This window comes from Lygodium microphyllum, chromosome 2, assembly GCF_053477565.2.
Source record: "Lygodium microphyllum isolate KBCC chromosome 2, Lygodium_microphyllum_v1.1.10, whole genome shotgun sequence".
Taxonomy (NCBI): Eukaryota; Viridiplantae; Streptophyta; class Polypodiopsida; order Schizaeales; family Lygodiaceae; genus Lygodium; species Lygodium microphyllum.
In genome coordinates this window covers 82144607-82167629 of record NC_141136.1, presented here as the reverse complement: position 1 = coordinate 82167629, position 23023 = coordinate 82144607, and the positions used below count along the sequence as shown (strand labels likewise).

Here is a 23023-nt window from a genome sequence, read left to right as displayed (position 1 = left end):
CATTCTTTCATTGCGCACTCTCACATAAACGCCTTTTACACCTCCCAACATTAAATAAGGGTTCAGCTCATATGTGTCCTAGCAATGAGGAACCTAACCCTACTTAAGCAACTATGTGAAGTGTCCTAGTTGCTTGATCCAAGCATGTATGTCTCAAATGTTTATTGAGGACCACATAAACTACCTTCATAGTCCAAGTTTGTCTCTAGGCAGCTCTATAATTTTTCCTAGCTTATGAAAAACATTTTCTGCAACCAACCACAGAAGGAGAGAGCTGAAAGGCAACCAATATTCTGTATCATGCATCCTAAACGAGTCTTGGCCGTGCTTGCCTAGTGGACCATTAAGTCTTCACAGACAAACAAACAAGATGTCCTACATTGTCTTACTTTTCATACCAGTATGAGCGTGCAATTGTGGCTCTTACAGAAATCAATTCCCTTTTAGACCATGTTATCGTCATAATGGATAGAATCTCTATTGCTTTGATGGATGAGGAACTCTGAATCTTATTTTGTAAGCCGATTCTTGTAACTTGAAACATTGCGAAATAGCCGCAATTAATTGCAGGTCATTTATCATATTCTGTACATAAGAAATGCAGTAACAGTACCCTTCCACCCCCATCAGAAATGTGAGATTTTAGCAGGAGGCACTTCTTGTATTATCCTGCATAAGAAATGTAGTAACAGTACCCTTCCACCTCCATAAGGATTGCGATTGGGGAGTGCGCCTGTTCTGCAGCATGTTGTGCGGATTCCTCCTGCTGGGACCGCGCTCTCCACCTTAGAGAGAGGCGCTCGTCGGAAGACGATAGGGATGAGAATGATGAGGGGGAGGACGACGATGATGGAGATGATTCGAGGTGCACGAATTTGCAGAGAGAGGACGAGGCCAGCCCCGACGAAGAAAAAGCTCGAATGGAGCGAAAGACCCAATGGCTGCAGGGGGGTGACACGTATAGCGCCATGTTTTGCAGTCCTGCGGAGGAGGAAAGATTTGTTTGGTTTTGTTTGAAGGTGTGGATGAAGCTTGTTCCGCGTGGGGAAAATGGACTCTTTTGCGTTTCTTTTTCCACGTGGTGTTTAACATCACGAGCTAGCTAAGGCCGGTTACACATGGAGGGGAAACCCCAGCTGCTGCTGTCATTGTCAATCCTACTCACCGACAACTTCTCTAACTAACCAAGTTTGCCCTTCAGATAGAGGTATCTGTACATATTGGTTGTCTGCAATTGCAATTCGCACATCAGAGGCATCATCCAACACAAGCAAGTAGGGAAGTAAATGCCTTATGCCCTCTATCTGTCCATATTGGTTGTCTGCGATTGCAATTCACACATCAAAGGCATCATTCAACACAAGCAAGTAGGGAAGTAAATGCCTTATACTCATGTTATCTTCCTTTCCTTTAATATCAAAAGTGGATCAAAAGATGTAGTTCTCACTTGGTGCCACACAACCCTTATAAGGATCATCATCAACAATAAGGATGGTTTGTGAACCATCGTATTCAAATTGCATAGCCATTTTTGCTAAGGGCTTGAACCTTGCTTCCACACCTAGCTTCCTTGGTCTATACAATGTCATTCCTCAAATCTATAGCAATGCTCCTCACTCAAAATGACAAATAAACCTAAAACATACCCTACTTTCTATTATAAACTTCTAACCATTGACATGACATTATGCTCTTATGCAGTTGACCAGATTCCAATATTACATCTTTTTGGCAAAATATTCAAGAATTCCATACAACCAATTCAAAGCACTAGATACTTGTTAGGGCCATGCATTATAGATTCATGAAGGGGTGATGGTTGGATACAAGGCGTGAATAATAAACCATTCATATCTAGTACCACTATTAACATTGGTTTCTTTGTTGTGCTCGGTGTTGTAGAAATATTAAGATTACTACCAAATGATTTCTCCATCACTTCATCTTGGATTTGCCTCTTAGGAATGACAATATTTGGTGATGTTATCTTATATCCTACTCAATTGAAAGAGTTATAAATATCACAATGGATTGGAAAGGTGAACTTATATCAACACTCATATTAAGCACAACATAGGACTTCAATATTCTAAAATTGAATTAATATCTCCCTATTGTGATATAATATTTTCATGTTTCAATATACAAGAAGCACATATACAAGAAGAACATAGTTTCACCTCTCTCTTCATTATCTCTTTTAAGGATATAGCTTGGCCATGTGCTTAAGCATGGCTCTAAGGCCAAGATAGTTTCAACTCTCTCTTTGAGAACTTGATGTCAAGCCTAAACCTTAGGGAAAGATAGTCTCAACTTCTCTTTGGGTACAAAGCTTGCCTATATGCTCAAGCATGGCCTTGATGGTAAGATAGCTTCAACTATCTCTTGGTTTCTTCTTGAGGTAGAGCTTAGCTATGTGCTCAAGCCTAGCCACCACTGGGAAAATCTCTCTTCAACTTCTCTTTGGGGCCGAATTGGCTATGCGTTCAAGCCTTGCCTTGATGGTGATAAGATAGTTTCAACTATCTCTTGGATTTTCTCTTAAGGTAGACCTTGGCCATGCACTCAAGCCTAGCCACCACTAGGCAAAATAGTTTCAACTTTCTCTTCAAGATCCCCTTGAGGTAGAGCATGGCCTTGTGCTCAAGCTTGGCCATGCACTCAAGCCTAGCCATTAGACAAAATAGTTTCAACTTTCTCTTCAAGATTCCCTTGAGGTAGAGCATGGCCTTGTGCTCAAGCAAGATAGTGTCAACTCAATATCCCCTTTAGGTTGAGGTTGGCCCTACATGCCTGCAAAATATGTTGACATCTTGTCATGTTGCCATGGATTGTCTTGAAGAGATGCATGGGATAGGCTTGGGAAGTCTCAAGATCTTGTTGGCTTGTCCCATTTGCAGCTCGTCTTGATCTTCTTTACCCATTCCTTAACCTTGTTAATTACAACTAGTTGTGTTGAATTGGGTAGGAATATACATTGTCCTTGGTGTGCATCACAAGTTTTTTAACCTATAAAAATGATTAACAGCTTTGTACGGGATTGTTTCTAATGCACAAGAAAAATCAACACAATTTCTAACAAGAACAAAAACTATTTGATTGAGAGTGAAAATGAAAAACTCGTCAAAACAAGACAAAATTTTTCTCTTTTGAAGCTTGGATATATGAGCTCTATACAATATTTTGCATTACCATTACAAAAATATAAATTTACACTATATCCATATCATCCTCTTTGGCTACAAGGTCGGCCACACCTTCTGAGTCTTCTGCAACTTCTAGTTCTTGGATTTATTCATCTTTCTCACTTGTATCTTCGTCACTACCTGTAGTAGCATAGTCCTCTGCTTGCATCTCCTTTGGTATGCATGCCCAAAATCTAACATTCGCATGAGATTTTTCCCACATCATTAATGTATTGTGTAGCTCCTCATGTAGTTTTGGTGTTTCAACCAAATGTACGCTTCTATGAGTTTCTAGGACTATCTATGTAATAGATCCACTGAAAAAGCATCCATGATGTAGTCCCCAACCCTGCAAAATTTATTGATGCATACATGAATCAATTGTACCTTCTTCTATTGAAGATCACCTTCCACAATATTGTAAATGCTAAGATCCTGTTTCTCATCATTGGAAACATTCAAATATACATCAAATCCATCATAGTCATGTTCTTTTCCAATAAAGACAAAAACTGACATTATCTTAGGAACATGCTTGAAGGGTGTATCATCTCTTGTGCTTGCCATCTCGAATAATATTCGATGCTTCCAAGTTTCTCATTTCAAGGCCCATTGTATAGCAACAAAGATTTCCATTTTTATAAGCTCAAAAATAATGGTCTTGTCTATAATATTCATTAGTGCTTGAAAAACCTTGGAATACAACTGGAAATCCCATGGCATCCTTGATGCATGCCCCTGGGTTTGACCAATTATACACATGCCCAACAATAGACTCTCACCTTTGAAACATCTATCCAAGAAGAAGCCACCTTCCATTTCAATACTTGCCATGTATGCTCGCCATCTGAGGTCTTGTTCCGAATCTTTGATTGTATCTACTTAATCTACCAACCATTTCACATATACTTTTGCATCTAAAGGAAACTTCACATTTAATCTTCCAACTTGAAACTTTGATTTAATCCTATCAACACACATTTCTTGCAATCAATTATATACACTATCTTCAATGATAAATTGTTTACATAACTCCTCCCAACTATTGCATTTTTCATTAGCAAATGTATTGAATGTAAGAAGTAGTTTCACTTGCACATCTTGCTTTATCTTTTTGACCATGTCAACCATGTCAATCTTACCTATATCTTTGACCCCCTTTGCAAAAAATATATTCATCTATAGAATTTTCGTATATAGCATTCTTATGTCGTTATCTACTAGCCCAACCAAGCAACAAAAAGTACTAGTATTTGGTTTTTTTCCACCCAATTTCCCTTCCATTACATAATCCATAATATTGAGCCATGTCTTAGAGATGCCATCTTCACACATGACCATGTGGGAAAGGTTTTGTTGAAAGCTTGGATCAGTGCTCATCTCAACAATACTAACAAATTTCTATATAAGACAAGTGAAAAATAAATAAATTGTTTTTTGAAAAAGTTGCACAAACAAAAAACAAGATCTCTAATACAATAATTGCGAGGATAATTGATTCAGAGTACTTACATCCCATTATTGGCAACTTTCAATAGATTTGATCACACTAGGTGTAGCTTTTGAATGTCTTACATATGTTATCCATTGGATCTCAAGTGCTCCAAAGTGCTCTTGTACAGTTATTTCTCCAAGTGTTCTTGCATTTCTTCGTTGGATAACATAGATATAGCAATCGATACCTTTGGAGGGGCATCCACCACAATACGTGTAGCTCACCTAATGTAATGTTACTTAATACTTTCATGCTCATCTAAATTCATTTTGATGAGTATTCTTGCATCATAAATTGAGTGTTGACCGCCTAAGATGTAGTAGAAATGATTGTCCGACTCCTCTTCTTTCACTAACTCCCTTGGTCTAGGAACAACTTTCCCATGAGAATTCTTATATATTGGCATTAGATATGCAGAAAAGGAGGTTGGCATGGGTTCTAGTTGAAACTTGCTCAATAGATAATTTACATACACCTGCTCCTTTGGCCTATAAACATATTGTGATGGAGCTTCCCTACATTTTACTAATAGAATGGAGTATTGTTTGTCAAGGCCAAATGAAAAGTCCTAAGCATATGCATTAAGTCTTGGGGCCCTTGACTTCTTTTTAAGCTTTGCAACTTGTTGCTCATCAACTTCTGGTATTAATAAAGGCTCATGGTCCCCCCAGTTGGATCTAGTGGATCAATTGGAGAAATTTTCACAAATGGTAGCTCCCCTACTTGTGATGAGTGTCATTTTGGTTGTGCTAGATCTCCTGCTTTTGATGATTGTCCTTTTGGTATTGTCTTGGTCTTCCATGGGGTTTTCTTCTTTATACCTTCAAATGTTAGGACAATTCCATCATTGGTTGGGTTGGGATTTCACCCTGACACATGAGTTTCTATTCCCTAGTAAACATATGATTATCACTATCCTTCTTGCCACATTTTTTCCACATTGTATACTTTAGAGAGGAGTTGATAATTGAATTTTCCAATAGTGACATCAAGGCAAGATAACTCCTCTTGATTGTTGGTGATTCTTCCAAAAATAATTTTCTCTACTTGTTCGATATTATCCCAGTATAGTTCATTGTCCTCGTCGTTTAGGATAAACAAGTGAGGCTTGTTGAGGAATTTACTTGAAGGGTTGAGTATATCAATGTACCAAGACTTCATATCAAAATATGCAAAATTTACTGCAAATTGATCTTCCACAACTAATGCCTTTCTTTTTGAATCCATCTTGGGCTCTTCCATAACTGATGCCTTTCTTTTCAAAGCCATCTATTCGGATACATCACAAAAAATTATGTATACAATGTAGACTCAAGTACTCCAAAAACAATGATTTCAATGTAAACACAATCATAACTTCATAAAGACAAAATCAAATAAAACATAAGGCTAGAATTAGCCATATGTGCAATGAATTTAAGCCATATCTCTTGGGATGCAAAGCTTTGTTTACAAATTATGTATACAATGTAGATTGAAATATTCCAAAAATAATATTTCAATGTACACAAAATCAAAACTTTCAAAAAGCCATATGTGCAACAAATTTAGGCCATATCTATTGAGATGTAGAGCTTTGTTTAGTTCCCTTTCCTCTCGGTCTCTATCATTTGATTTGCATGCTTTGTTTAGCTTCTTTTGGAGAGTTAGCACAGTCATCTCAAGTTTATCAATTCAAGTTAAGGTTTTTTTTAAAATCATTTTTTGTGCATGATATTATATTTTCTTCAATCTAGGGGGTACAATCCTAGTATATGAACTTTATCGTGGAGATCTTTTTAGGTGAGGGCTTGGCCATGTGCTTAAGCCTAGCATGGAGAATATACAATCCTCTTCAAATGTAGTGGTAGATTTTAGTTCCCTTTCCTCTTAGTCTCTATCCTTTTCTTCACATTGTTTATTTAGCTACGTTTGGGTTGTTAGTGTACATTCATCTCAAGATTATCAATTTAAGTAAAATCTCTAGAAGAAGAGATTGGCCCTACACTCAAGCCTGGCATGGAGGGCAAGTTAGTTTCCACTCCATCTTGCAGTTTTGGTTGGAAGCAAAGCACACTATCCTCAAGGCCTCTTTTGGTTTAGAGCTTGGCCTTGCACTCAAGCTTGGCATTGAGGGCAAGATAGTTCCCACTCTATGTTGGTGCTCTATTTGGAAGCTGATGTCGTTCATAGAATATGAGCATGGTTCTACTCTCTCATCAAGATCCCCTTGGGGTGGAAATCTTACTACTATGGATTTTTTATATTTAGTATAAAGGATACAAATTCAAGACATGAGAGTTCTTTTCAAGAACTCACACTTTCTAGTTTAATTTGCACTTAATATATAGAAGTCAACTACGAGGTCAAGGCCTTGAGGGAAATATAGTTTCTACTATATCTTGTATGTATGGTTCTACTTTGTAGCAAGGGCCATGATGGCAAGATAGTTCTTACTCCATCTTGGAGACCTCTTTACGTCTAGAGCTTGGCCTTGCACTCAAGCATGGCACTAACGGCAAACAAAATTCCTACTCTATCTCTCTTTGGAAGCATAGCTTGGCCTTGTGCTCAAGCCTTGCATGAAGGGCAACATAATCTCTACCATATGTTGGAGCTCTCATTGGTGCAGATCTTGGCCCTATACTCAAGCCCATCATCAAGGCCTTAAAGGCAAGATAGTTCCTACTATATCTTGGATACAGTCTCACTCTTTCATCATCTGCTTTAGGTTTATCTCTTACTATTAATTTTTGGACTTTAGTATGAGGATATAAATTCAAGAGATGAGAATTCAATGTACTTTAAAGATACTCTATGTTGGATATCTCCTTGGAAGTAGAGCTTGGTCTTGCACCCAGGTCAAGATTGAAAGGGATGCAGGAGACGCGGGAGAGAAGAGCACACACAATGTAGGTGCTGTCAACAATATTATGAAATCCTTATTGCACTTTCATATATATATGAATAAAGAATATGGGTAGTGATGCCAGGAGGCATATTCCACGGTGGATTCCGTGAGGTTTTACGGTGGATTCCGTGACCACGGTGGATTCCGTGAGGTTTTACGGTGGATTCCGTAAACTTAGATGACCGGAGCTCATACACAAAGAGGATTCTTTGTGCGAGAAGTTGATGGGGACGCCTGTCCTTTTCGGGCGTTTCATTAATTTAGTGTGTACGTGGGTGATTTCGCAAAATGCATATTAAATTAATAAACGTTTATGAGTTTAGAGTGCGCACTCGTAATAAATTAAGGTTAGGATTTATTTCTAACCAGTTGATTTATTTATGTAGCTGAAGACTGCTAGGTATTCACTTTTGTCGGTTTAATTGTATTATTTTACTAACGATTGTGAATGCTTCAGTTGATGTGTAGAGATAGCAGCAGTGGCGGAGGAAAGCATTGGAGTCTAGCGAGTATTCGACCTTTGGATTATATTTTGATAGGCGCCACACCTATATTTTGTTATGTCTATTGAGACATCGATTATTGATTATTATTTTGTATGCGCCTATGCGCACGGATATGTTATTTCTATTTGGACATTGAGATTGGGCGTGCCAGACTCTATGGGCACCGTCCATTAGCTTTATTTTCCTATTTTTGTAGAAAGCAAACTCAAAAGCTAAAAGCTTGTCATATTTTTGTAAATTGGGCTATTATTGAGCATGAAGATCGAAATATACATAAAATACATGCTTTGTGAAGCGCTCACACAATGCATGGGGGGAGATTGAACCCAATTGGTCTCTTGCTTCTTGTCCTTCATGCTTTTACATTGTTTTTTGTGCAAAAAGGTAGAGTTCATTGTTCTTAGGGACCTTCCGGGATTCACTACGTGAGCATACTGCGACCGATCTGCGCACCAGGTAGTCACTGTACATGGGCAGGCCCAAGGGCCTTTTACCCCAACAATCTCCCACTAAAAGGCCAATGGGCAAGGGAGTGAAAAAACATAACAAAAGAAGAGAAGCAGGGTGAGGAATCATGACATCTCACCCAACGCCCAATCGGAAAGCGAGCTATACAATAAGTGGTGAGAACCTCCTCACAAGAAGAGTCAAGCATCCCTAAGTCCATGACATCCAAGAGATAAGCGATCCCATAGCTCTAAACAATAGAGCAATCCATGACTGCTTCCCATGAAGCAAGCAACACAACTCATAAGTGCACGGCTGTAAAGCATCAAAGTGGCACATAGCATGAGCGCAACGCATATAAGACAGTGGAGAGCATATAGACTCTCCAAGGTCAATCATTGAAAGAGGGCCAGCATCCCAGACACAAGTCAAATAGGGTCTCAAGATAGTATGCGGCCTCAGCAAAGCGGAAGACTAACATACGGCTGTAGAATCAGCCATAAAGCGCACTGAATGTGCATTAAGAGGCCTGAGAGGTGTCTGCATCTCATAAAAGACAGCATGATGGCTGTGTAGAACCTACTGGGCATCTAAATCCCAAAACTTGTAAGTCGTAAAGTCACCATCTCCATAACCAAGGAGTATGCATCTGCGTGACATAGGCTCATGTGGCATACTAACAAATGCCTGGCTGCCAAACATCCTCAAGTGATCATAGGAGGGTCTCATGCCACTCCATGCCTCATGCGGAGTAATAACATCCAAAGAGAAGCATGATGTCCGATTAACCAAGTAGACTGCCGTCATAAGGGCCTCAGCCCAAAAGCCATAAGACAACCTAGCTACAGTAACCATAGAAGCAACCTTTGCCTATAAAGTCAAGCACATGCCATGAGCAATCCCATAATACCGTGGGCATAAGAAATCAATGTCATATTGTTGACAAGAGATTCGTAAGCTGGGAGAGATAGCATGACTCTCATAATCCATCTACAAGCATCTAGGCCTGTTACCAGCATAATCCATAAACCTGTCAAGCATAGTAACAACATCCTTAATCTGTACCAAAGGGTAAGCCCAAACATGATGGGTAGCATGATCCATGAAGGTCACAAAATACGATGCTCCACCAAGTGACTGGGAAGGCATAGGTTCATATACTGCAACATGGACTAGATCTAGAGGAGCATGCCTCACACGATCGCCATAAGCCAAAGAGGCTCTGCACGGACCATGAGTACAATGAGGGCAAGTAGCATGGGGAAGAGCAGGCAATAAGCCCATATCACATAAAGCATCCATCTTAGTGTGTTGTACATGGCCTAGGAGGCGACAATGCCATAACAATGCATGTGGTATCTGCATAACTGCAACCATAGAATCTCCCACATGAGAGACATGCACTACATAATCACTGCCATATCTAGCACCTCTTGCCAATACCAAGCAACCACGATGGATTTTCCATGAAGTATCCCCAAGAGAGACATAATATCTTGCACCATGCAACTGACTGATTGAGATCTGAGCGCAGGTATATGCAAGCCATCATTGAGCATAAGAGAAGACTCATTTGGCAAAGTCAAGTGTGTATCCCTTGTACCAATAACATGACAATCCTACTCAAGGCCCAAAGAAATACATCCGTCAACCTCCCTGTAAGAAGAGAATCAAGCTCTATGCAGAGTAACATGACAAGATGCCATACTGTCTAAAAGCCAATCAAAGGCATAGGCCGTATCACTGAGCAAGTAATCTACAAGGTAACACGATGCCAGGAGTCTAGGCTCAGCTGCATCATCATGGGTAACTACATGCACCATACCACTATCAACTGTGGTCTCACCTACTGTATCATTGACTATGCTCTCATGTCTAGTGCGGCGCAATCTTTTCTGCTCTCTAATCCGCTTGAAGCATTTACCTTCACATGCCCTATCTTTCCACAATGAAAGCAAACAAAACCTGTAAAACTTGTAGAAGAGGACAACTGCTCTGTAATAGCATGAGTAGGGCTATCCAATACATCCAAGGAGTGAAAGGTGAGAAGGATCGAAGCTTGCACTCAAGAGCTATGGCGAGAGAGCAAGAGCAAGAAAGAGAGAGACAAGAAATGGGAACTCCAACAGTCACAATGTGTGATCGGGCCTTCCTTTATTCACACTGTCACTAAAAGAATAAAGAATAAAGTGACGGGGACAGGCACCCGCCACCTGCAGTGTGCAATGGTGGTGACTGTCAGTGTAGTAATACACGGGCGGCTAGGCGGAGGTGCCTTTATCCCCAACAACCTCCCACTTAAAGGTGAATCTGCCCTATTGAGGAGTGAAAAGAAAAAGAAAAAAAAAGATAGTACAACATGTACACATGTACAATAGGATGAGGAAATATGTCATCTCATCCTACGCCCATCAACCTCCTGAGGAAGGCAAAGTGCTTTGTAGAGAGGCTTTTTGTGAGCAGATCTGCAGGATTCTGGTCAGTCGAGATCTTGACAAGGTCAACAGACTTGTCCTCAACGACCCCACGTATGAAGTGATACCTCACCTCAATGTGTTTCGTCTTTGCATGAAAGACTGGATTCTTGGCTAACTGAATAGTACTCATATAATCCGAATGCAGTGTAGGGATAGCATCAATACCAAGGTCAGCAACCAAACGACCCAACCAAATGGCCTCCTTGCAAGCCTCAGTGGTTGCAACATACTCGGCCTTTGTAGTAGAAAGGGTCGTGCATTTCTGCACCCTGGACATCCAAGAAACAGCACCTCCAACATAGGTGAATACATAGCCAGAAGTGGACTTCCTACTATCTGCATGTCCTGCATAATCAGAGTCAGTGTATACCACGACTCCTATATCCTGGCTGCCATAGCATATGCACATATCTGTAGTGCCCTTCAAGTACCTCATGATACCCTTCACGGCATCCCAATGCTTCTTGCCAGGTGTAGCCATATAGCATGCCACAATACCAACTGCAAAAGACAATATCTGGACGAGTGGCAATCATGGCATACATAAGACTGCCCACTGCGGATGCATAGGGAATCTTGGCCATCTCGGCCCTCTGCTCATCTGTCTGCGGGCAATTAGCCTATGATACCTTCACATAAGAAGGCAATGGACAGCCAATAGGCTTTACGTCCTGCATGCGAAAGCGCTCAAGGACTTTATGAATGTACTCCCTCTATGACAAGTAGAGGAGTCCCTTATGCCTGTCGCGCCTAATGCGCATACCAAGTACGTGAGAGGCCTGTCCCAGATCTTTCATCTCAAAGCTCTTTTTGAGCTGAGCCTTAAGAGCATCTAGCTCATCATTAGCTTTCCTTGCTATCAGCATATCATCCACATAGAGTACCAAAATCAATAAAGAACCATCACGGGCTTTCTTCGTGTAATGACACGGATCCATAGCACTCCTATTGTAGCCCTGTGACTGCATAAAGGCATCAAACTTATGATACCACTCCTTAGGTGCCTGCTTCAAGCCATAAAGACTTTTCTTCAATTTGCACACTAGGTGCTCCCTGCCAGGTTCTGCAAAGTCCTTAGGCTGCTCCATATAAATCTCATTATGCAAGTCCCCATGTAAGAAAGCCGTCTTGACATCCATCTCGTATAAATCCAAGTCAAGCTGAGCAACCAAAGCCAAGACTAAGCGCAAGGTGGCCATCTTAACCACATGAGAAAAGACCTCATCAAATTCCACACCATGCTCCTGCTTAAAACCCTTTGCTACCAGTCTAGCCTTCTATGCCAGCTTGGGGTATCCAGGGGTATTTTTCAGCTTGTACATCCACTTGCATGGCAAAGCCTTCTTGTCCTCAGGCAAGGAAACTAAATCCCAAGTCTCATTCTTATGCAAGGAGTCTATCTCAAACTGCATAGCCCTCTCCCAGGAGTGACTGTCACTTCTGCGCATAGCCTCATTATAAGTGAAAGGCTCTCCTACATCTGTAACCAAGACATAATGCATCGAGGGCTGAAATCTATCAGGTGGACGTTTGTCTCTAGTAGACCGTCTCATGACAGGATCTGCTGCCTGCCTAGCTGCCTATCCAACACCCTAACCATGAGCATCTGCTGTAGTCATAGGCTGTCCAACTGGCTGTGCGGGAGCTCTCGGCTCCTCTTGAAATATGACCCTGTGGATCTCAACAACTCTCTCAGGCTGCCGATGCATCTTGTCTTCATGGAAGACTACATCATGACTGCGGATGACTTTCCGTGCCTGCGGATCCCAGAGATGGTAACCCATCTCACCTGCATCCCCATAACCAAGAAAAATGCATTTGACACTTTTAGCATCCAACTTACTTCTCTTGTCCCTGGGCACATGGCAAAATGCCTCACATCCAAAGACACGGAGATGCGCATAAGAGGGAGGTTTTTCAGTCTATACCTCCTCTGCAACTTGGAAATCCAAACCAATAGAAGGTGATCTATTTATGACATGCACAGCTATACTAACTGCCTCAGCCCAAAAGCTCTGTGGTAGGCCTGTATGGCTAAGCATACTGCATACCCGCTCTTCGATGGTTCTATTCATCCGCTCAGACAAACCATTTTGGGGGGGTGTAGGGGGCGGTCAACTGATGCTTAATACCCCTCTCATCACATAGCTGCTCAAAAGCACATGAGACATACTCACCTCCATTATCTGTCCTTAGGCATTTTAGTCTATACCCAAATTGGTTCTCAACCAATGCAAGCCATCTCTGAAACACAGCCAAGACATCGGATTTCAGCTCAATGGGATAAGCCCAAACTTTCCGTGAAAAATCATCTATGAACGTAACAAAATACTTTGCACCACCCATAGACTGACAAGGCATGGGTCCACAGACATCCGAATGTACCAATGCCAAGGGCTCACTCATGCGTGGCCTACCAGACTTCTTATGCGTAGACCTAGTCTGCCTGCCATAAAGACAATGCTCACATGAATCAAAACATGCATAATCAAGGGGTGGTAAGTACTGCAAACCAGAAAGCATATTCATTCCCCTCAAAGACATATGTCCCAAACGGGCATACCAAAGAGATACATGTGGAATAGAACCCGCATACAAAACATGATCAAGGGAAGAAGCAGATACAATCAAGGGATAGAGACTGCCAGCCTTGGCACCTCTCGCAATCACAAGTCTGCCACGAGTGATCTTCCATGCAGAGTCTCCAAAAGATACATGATAACCTGTGTTATCAAGCTGTCCTCTGACAGGAGACTGCGTGTCAAAGCAGGTACATGACATACATCCTGCATAACAAAACTGCTGCAAGGAAACTGCAGCCTAACATCACCAATGCCCACAATATCAAGAGAGCTGACATCACCCAAGCGCATAGAACCCGAAATAGTACAGTATGAATGAAACCACTCTCGGGAAGGTGTCACATGAAAGGACACACCTAAGTCCAAGAGCCAACACAGTGCATACATAGAGTGTATCTGTGTCATCTGCGAAGCACTAGAAGAAGCTGTAAGGATATAATCATCATCAACATCCTCACGCTGCATAACATTGATCTCTTCAATTTTAACACTGGACTTTGCAGGCACTATGTTGGGATCAGAAGACTTATCCTGCACTTTGTCTTTCCCCTTATCTTTGCGCCTTTCATTGCGCAGTTCATGGCATTGTGGCCTGATATGGCCCTTTTTCCCACAATGGTGACAAGTAACATCTGCATTCCTGCCACGGGATTTGCTATGTGACTTCCCACGAGACTTGGACTGAGATTTCTGAGAATCGTGTCCATGGCCACTACCACTGCCATGCTTTCCATATCCATCATTCCTGCCTCTAATTGTCATAGCATGCGACACACAAGAGGCATCCAAATTCTTACGGTTAACCTGTTCTTGCAGAAGAGCACTCTCAACATCAGATAATTTTAAGGTAGCAGCAGAGGCACATAATGCAGTGTGAAATACATCCCATGACTCATTAAGAGTACCAAGCAAGAAAAGAGGAGTGACGTCCTTTGCAAAAGTGATGTCCTGCAAAGTCAAGTTCTTGAGTATAGCATGGAACCGGCTCAAGTGAGCAGACATAGTCACATTCTCCTTCATGCGCAGATCCATAAGCTGCTTCAGCCAATACATCTGACTCGTTGGTCTTTTCTTGTCATAGGGATTCTTGATTTTATCCCACAACTGCCATGCACTCTGTTCTTCCTCAAATACATTGTAATGTACCTATTCTGTGAGAGATAATACAATAGTGGACTTGCATAACTCATCAAGCTCAAGCCATTTCTCATCTGGCATAGTTGCAGGCATATACTCGCTCAACCTCAATGGATTGATCTGCGATTTCTACACCAACACCTGCCAAATCTGGCTCTTCCAATAAGAGTAATTCGTACCATCAAGCTTAGTGATGTTGAAAATAGCATGATCAGGGAACGAACTCACCAGAATACAGGTTGGAAGACTTTAGACAATTCAAAACTGTTTGTTGTTTATTGCAGAAAATGACCAAAGAATCACCAAAACGAGAGAAAATGGCGAGAAAAGTGTAACCAAAGCTGGTGCCCACCAAGTACTAGTGAAAGTACATCATTTCAGAATATTTCAACATGAAAAATCCATGTCAGTCCGGAGTTATATGCTTGCTGTAATAAATGATAGCAGGGTACTGTGAGAGTCAATTTTTGACCAAATCACTGCACCAAGTCAATAAATGATAGCCAAGACATGACCAGCTATAAATGGGAATAAATCAGCACCAAATAGTCATCAAGACCCTAAGCAAACACCCACACATGTCACCAAAGCATCCGTCAGTGGAGTAGGCGTACCCCTAGACAATAGGGCAAAGTATACATAACACTGGCCACCAGTAGGTGTATGCTCACAAGAGTGCAAAGCCCAAGCTTAGGTCAAAAGCAACTCCAAGATATCAGTGCATGAACCATGCAATATTTAAGTGTGAGACCTCAAAGTTTCAAGTATTTGAAAAATGCTCAAAATAGCATAAACCTCATGCTCAATGTCGGTCAAGCATACAAGATGCTCCCACTGGCACAAAAGGCAAATAAACAAGCTCAACAGCTCAATCAAACCAAGTCAGAGTACCAAAGACAGGTAACCAAGACAATGCCTCAATAGCATCCAAGGTCGTAATGGAAAAAGCCAAGTCGTAACGGAAAAAGCCAAGTCAATGTCCAACTGCTCAAGGGAATACTCAAATGAATGTCGAGACAAGCTCAAACAACTGCCATCCATAGCCAAATCATAAAGCATTCACCCAAGACATCATAACCCATACTGGGTAGCCTAGGCATAAACCATGTCATAGATGAAATGCTAGCTGCAAAGAAGTGACAGTCAAACCCAAATCGAGCTCTAATCTTAGTTCAAAAGCATTCTGGAGCATAAACAAGACGTGTGGCATAGTCCAAATACATCATGACATCATACCAAGTAGCCGGGAACACTGCGTGACCAATAGGCATAACCCAACTGTAGCATAAATAGCTTCAGCCCTGAAGTTTCCAGCAGCATATAACGTCTGTAAACTGAGCAAATTAGTGCTCAATCCAAGCTCAAATCCATAGGCAAAACATAGGCATACATTCCCGTATGTATAGGCACCAACCGGCCATAATCGGGCATCAAATGCCAAGACCTGTAAGCATAAAATTGAAGTAACAGGTGGCTGTGCTGTTTTAGACAAATCTGGGATTGTTCAAAACAGTCAATGCCTGAGCTAAATCAGCTCCAAATGTGTCGCACATAAGAGGCATAACATCCATAAATGATCCTGTATCAATAGATATCAGTAGAAGTATCACATAAGCCATAGGCATACAAATACATGTTGTCTCAGACCTAAAATCTATTGCAGAATAGCCTCAATAGGTCGGGAAGAAGCTCGGGAAGCCGAAGAGTGACGGGAGCTCAAGAGAATGAGCTATGGCTGGCGGGAAGGAGACCCAACACGAGTGGGGAGTCAATGGGAAGCTGAGAATGCCACGAGCCAAGCTCAAGATTCGGGAAGCTGTTCGCTAATACCAGTTGAAAGGTGAGAAGAATCGAAGCTTGCACTCGAGAGCTATGACGGGAGAGCAAGAGCAAGAAAGAGAGAGGCAAGAAATGGGAACTCCAACAGTCACAATGTGTGACTAGGCCTTCCTTTATTCAAACTGCCACTAAAAGAATAAAGAATAAAGTGATGGTGATGGGCGCCCGTCACTTGCAGTGTGCAGTGGGGCGGTGAGTGTCAGTGTAGTAATACACGGGCGGCTAGGCGGAGGCGCCTTTACCCCCAATAAGGAGCTCAAAGAATCAGGGGAACTCTCATCAGAGAGAACAGGCTCATCAAGAGGACTATTTGCATGACTAGAAGAGCTAGAAGTCGTCATAGCATACATCAAAGGGGACTCATCCAAACCAAAAGGGGAGAACATAAAGGCATCAACCACGGATGCAAAAGCTCCCACATGGACAAGCCTAGCAGACATAGGCATGACATATCCAACCATTGTAGCTCGCAGCCATAAAAGCATAAGCATGCCTCAGAGCCATAAATGCATAAGCATCCTTGAAACATAGGAGTATATATAACTTTGCAGTGTCTCATACCATGTATTGAGATACATGTCCAACCAAGAATGGTAGGTGGCAAATAAACTTGCAAGAATCAAGCTCCAATAAAAGCCCAAATATCTGTGTAAAAGCATCCAGGTAAGAGGCTCTGTAAAATACATAGCAGTAGACCATGTGCATACATGGGTAGCCATAAAGATCAACTACTCCCTGACATACACGGGCAATAATAGCCCAAATAGCATAAATGCCATACAACAGAGAAGCAGGATGGCCATAATTGTAAATCCCAAGCACTATCCAAGTCCATTGATCAGTAAGTATCCCGCATATCAAATGCAAACGAGCAATCACAACTCAATAGGCAACTGCCAAAACAAGGGAGCAGTCACTGCTCAATACCTGTAAGTGCATCCAAGTAATAACCAAGATCCATAATCAGAGCATCAAATCCCATATAGCATCCAAGGTCGTAACGAAAAAAGCCAAGTCGTAATGGAAAAAGCCAAGTCGTAACGGAAAAAGCCAAGTCAATGTCCAACTGCTCAAGGGGATACTCAAATGAGTGTCAAGATGAGGCTCAAACAACTGCCATCCACAACCAATCAAAAGCATTCACCAAGACATCATAACCCGCACTGGGTAGCCTAGGCATAAACCATGTCATGACAGTGAAATGCCTGCAGTAAGGAAGTGACAGTGAACCATAAAATCAAGCTCTAATCTCAGCTCAAAACAATTTTGAACCATAGAAGAACCATGTGGCATCATCCAAATGCGTGAATACATCAACCCAAGTAGCTGGCAGCACCCCGTACGCAATAGGCATAACCTGGCAAATCATTAAATAGCTTCAACCCTGAAGTTTCCGGTAGCATATAACCTCTGCAAACTAAGCAAATCAGTGCTCAATCCAAGCTCAAATCCATAGGCAAACCATAGGCATACATTCACGTATGTATAGACACCAACCGAGCATAATTGGGCATTAAATGCCAAGACTTGTAAGCATAAAATTGAAGTAACAGCTGGCTGCCCTATTTTGGACAGATCTGGGACTATTCAAAACAGTCAATGATTGAGCTAAATCAGCTCCAAATACGTCTCACATAAGAGGCATAATATCCACATGTGATCCAGTATCAATAGACATCAGTAGAAGCATCATATATGCCATAGGCATACAAATACATGCTGTCTCAGACCTGAAATCTATTGTGGAATATTTTGTCATTGTAATTTGGAAAATCCGACATCACCATCGCGTCCGGAGCATGCGAAAACCCCAACTTAGACTCTTACCTTGCATAAATCAGGTTCCAAAAGCCCAAGATATGACAAAAAGAGTGATTTTGAGCCATTTTTGCAGGCATGCGCAAATAAAACGTGAGCATGCTGTTGTACTTGAGGGGCCAAATCAAGGTGGGTAGGGGATAAGTAAGAGCCCAATGAAAGCCTACAATAGGCCTACATAAGCCTAGGACAAGTCCAAGCAAGAGGTGAAGAGAACAAGCTTCAATTATGGAAGCTATGGCTGCCTCTTCATGAAACCCTGTTGTTCATGTCAAAGAATGGCTGAGAACTGAGTGAGAAGCAAGCTCTCATACCTCGTGTAGATGTCGAGGAAGGCCGGGAAGTGCTCGCGAAGGACCTGCTTTGATACTAGTTGAAAGCGATGCAGGAGACGCAGGAGAGAAGAGCACCCACAATGTAGGTGTTGCCAACAATGTTATGATAGCCTTATTGCACTTTCATATATATATGAATAAAGAAGATGGGCGGTCACTGTACACGGGAAGGCCCAAGGGCCTTTTACCCCAACAAAGATAGCTACGAGATGGGAGTCCTTGGTCATCATCTACAATACACAATCCATAAAGAGTACTCAATAGTTATGTTGCTTGAGATTAAGTAATCTTTTTAATATGAAGTATTCCTTTTGGTTCCTTCTTGTAGGGTTTAGTCTTTTAAGGCTCTATGTTTCTCAAATCCTTGCGAGGTGAGTTTGGGTTGTCACTATATATTCATCAATTCAAGCAAAATATATGGAAGTAGATCTTTGACTTGCACTCAAGCCTCACATTGAGGGCAAGATATTTTCCACTCTATCTTGTAGCTCTAGTTGGAGGCAGAGCACATTGTCCTTGAGGCCTCTTTCAGCCTACAACTTGGCCATGTGCCCAAGCCTAGCATGGAGGGAAAGATAGTTTCCACTCTATTTGGAAGCTAGTGCAATTCACAAAATATGGATATAGTTCTACTCTCTCATCAAGATCCCCTTTGAGTGGAGCTCTTACTAGTATTGATTTATGATCTTTAGTATAAGGGATAAAAATTTAGGAGATGAGACTTCATTTCAAGGACTCACACTTTCTAGTTTTATTTTCTCTAAATATATAAAATTCAATTACAGCATCAAGGACCTGAGGGTGAGATAGTTCCTACCATATCTTCTCCATATGGTTCTACTTTGTCACAAGGGCCATGAGGACAAGATAATTTTTACTCTATCTTGGAGTCCTCTTTGGGGTTGAGCGCTTGGCCTTGCACTTAGGCTTAGTACTGTGTGGGAAAACATAGTTCCTACTCTATCTTAGAGCCCTCTTTGGAAGTAGAGCTTGGTCGTGAGCTCAAGCCTCACAGAAGGCCAACGCAATCTCTACCTCGTGTTAGAGCTCTTGTTAGAGTAGAGCTTGGTCCAATGCTCAAGCCTAGCATCAAGGCCTTGAAGGCAAGATAGTTCCTACTATATTGGATGCATTTCTACTTTGTCATCATGTGCTTGATGTGTATCTCTTACTACTATTGATTTGTGGTCTTTAGTATGAGGATATAAATTCAGGAGATGAGAGTTGAATGTACTCTAAAGCTACTCTATGTTGGATATCTCCTTGGGAGTAGAGCTTGGCCGTGCACTCAAGCCTAGCACCAAGGTCAAGCTAGTTGGGAGATGGAAGTCCTTGATCATCATTTATAGTACAAGATCCACAAAGAGCACTCAATAGTCATGTTGCTTGAGATTAAGGTATCTTTTTGGAATCAGGTTTTCCATTTGGTTCCATCTTGAAGGGTTTATTATTTTAAGGCTCTATATTTCTCAAATCCTTGTAAGGTGAGTTTAGCTCTTCAAAAGTAGTGGTAGATTTTAGTTCCCTTTCCTCTTAGTCTCTATTGTTTTGGCTCACATTGTTTGTTTAGCTTCTTTTGGGTTATATTCTCCACTCTATCTTGTAGCTTTGTTGGAAGTAGAGCACACTATCTTGGAGGCCTCTTTCGGTCTATGGTTGAGTGAAAAATAGTTTGTACTATATTTTGTCCATATGGCTCTAATCACAAGGGTGTTGAGGGCAAGATAGTTCTTACTCCATCTTGGAGTCCTCTTTGGGTCTAGAGCTTGGTCATGCTCTCAAGACTAGCATTGAGGGCAAACACAATTCCTACTCTATTCTTGTTCGTATGATTCTACTTTGTCATAAGGGCCGTGAGTGTCAGTTCTTACTCCATCTTGGAGGCCTCTTTGGGTTAAGAGCTTGGACTTGCGCTCAAGTTTGGGCACTGAGGCCAAAAACAGTTCCTACTCTATCTTGGAGCTCTCTTTGGAAGCACAGCTTGGCCTTGTGCTCAAGCCTCGCACAAAGGGCAACACTATCTCTACCCTATGTTGGAGATCTTGTTGGAGTAGAGCCCAATATCAAGGTCTTGAAAGCAAGATAGTTCCTACTATATCTTGGATATAATTTCACTCTGTCATTATCTGCTTTAGGTTTATCTCTTGCTACTCTTGATTTGTGGTCTTTAATAAGAGGATATAAATTGAAGAGATGAGAATTCAATGTACTCTAAAGCTACTCTATGTTGGATATCTCATTGGGAGTAGAGGTTGGCCCTGCACCCAAACCTAGCACACCTAGGTCAAAAGAGCTAGGAGATGGGAGTCCTTGGTCATCATCTACAATACATGATCCACAAAGAGTACTCAATAGTCATGTTGCTTGAGATTAAGTATTCTTTTTAATATGAATCATTCCTTTTGGTTCCTTCTCTTGGTCTCTATCCTTTGCTTTGTATTGTTTGTTTAACTTCTTTTGGGTTGTCATTATACATTCATCTCAAGCTTATCAATTCAACCAAAATCTATGGAAATAGAGCTTGCCATGTGCTCAACCCTCACAGTAAGGGCAAGATAGTTTCCACTCTACCTTGTAGCTTTGATTGGAAGCAAAGCACACTATCATTGAGGCCTCTTTTGGTCTATAGATTCTTGGCCCTGCGCCCAAGCTTGGCATTGAGGGCAAGATAGTTCCCAACCACTCTATGTTGGAGCTCTATTTGGAATGTGGTTAGTTCACAGAATATGGATATAGTTCTACTCTCTCATCAAGATCCCCTTCGGGTGGAGCTCTTACTAGTATTGATTTATGATCTTTAGTATAAGGGATAAAAATTCAAGAGATAAGACTTCATTTCAAGGACTCGCACTTTCTAGTTTTTTTTCTCTAAATATATAAAAGTCAATTACATCATATAGGACTTGATGGTGAGATAGTTCCTACCATATCTTCTCCATATGCTTCTACTTTGTCACAAGGGCCCTGAGGGCAAGATAGGTTTTACTCTATCTTGGAGTCCTCTTTGGGGTTGAGAGCTTGGCCCTGCCCTTAGGCCTAGCTCTAAGGGCAAACATAGTTCCTACTCTATCTTGGAGCTCTATTTGGAAGTAGAGCTTGGCTATGTGCTCAAGTCTCACACGAAGGCCACACAATCTCTGCCCTATGTTAGAGCTCTCATTGGAGTAGAGCTTGGCCCTACACTCAAGCCCGCCACAACAAGGCCTTGAAGGCAAGATAGTTTTTATTGTATATTGGATATAGCTACACTTTGTCATCATTTGCTTGAGGTATAACTCTTGCTACTCTTGATTGGTGGTCTTTGTATGAGGATATAAATTTAGGAGATCATAGTTCAATGTAATCTAAGGCTACTTTGTGTTGGATATCTCCTTGGGAGTAGAGCTTGGCTGTGCACTCAAGCCTGGCACTGATCAAGCTAGTTGAGATATGGGAGTCCTTGATCATCATCTATAGTACAAGATCCACAAAGAGCACTCAATAGTCATGTTGCTTGAGATTAAGGTATGTTTTTGGAATCAAGTTTTCCATTTGGTTTCCTCTTGAAGGATTTATTATTTTAAGGCTCTATGTTTCTCAAATCCTTGTAAGGTGAGTTTAGCTCTTCAAAAGTAGAGGGAGATTTTAGTTCCCTTTCCTCTTAGTCTCCATTATTTTGGTTCTCATTATTTTTTAAACTTATTTTGTGTTGTTAGTGTACATTTATCTCAAGCTTATCAATTCAAGTTAAATATTTGGAAACAGAGCTTGTCCCTACACTCAAGCCTTGCGTTGAGGACAAGATAACTTCCACTCTATCTTGCACCTCTGGTTGAAGGCAGTGCACACTATCCTGGAGGTCTCTTTTGGTCTATGGTCGGTGCAAAATAGTTCCTACTATATCTTGTCCCTATGGTTTTTTTATATCATAAGGGACTTGAGGGCAAGATAGTTCTTACTCCATCTTGGAGATCTCTTTGGGTCTAGAGCTTGGCCCTGCCCTCAAGCTTTGGAGACCTCTCTTTGGGTCTAGAGCTTGGACATGAGGCCACCAAACATAGCTCCTACTCTATTATTTTTTGTATGGTTCCACTTTGTCACAAGGGCATTGAGGGCAATATAGTTCTTACTCCCTCTTGGAGACCCCTTTGGGTCCAGAGCTTGGCCCTGCACTGAAGCTTGGCACTGAGGGCAAAAATAGTTCTCACTCCATCTTGGAGCTCTCTTTCGAAGTAGAGTTTTGCCCTATGCTCAAGCCTCATATGAAGGGCACTAGAGTTATCCTATGTTGGAGCTCTCGTTGGAGCAGAGTGTGGCCCTATGCTCAAGCCCG

The 23023-nt window shown here is 41.6% G+C and overlaps 1 protein-coding gene across 1 annotated transcript in view; it reads right to left on the bottom strand.

The window, feature by feature from the left end:
• The window catches only part of LOC148039944 (Haloacid dehalogenase-like hydrolase (HAD) superfamily protein), a 102343-nt gene extending 101297 nt beyond the window's left edge, over positions 1-1046 (bottom strand). Inside the window, exon 1 of the mRNA XM_087695408.1 lies at positions 696-1046. Within this exon, the coding sequence (XP_087551534.1) occupies positions 696-970 (275 nt within the window). The 5' untranslated portion in view covers positions 971-1046. The remainder of the gene's footprint in view (positions 1-695) is intronic.
• Between the last annotated feature and the right edge of the window lie 21977 nt (positions 1047-23023).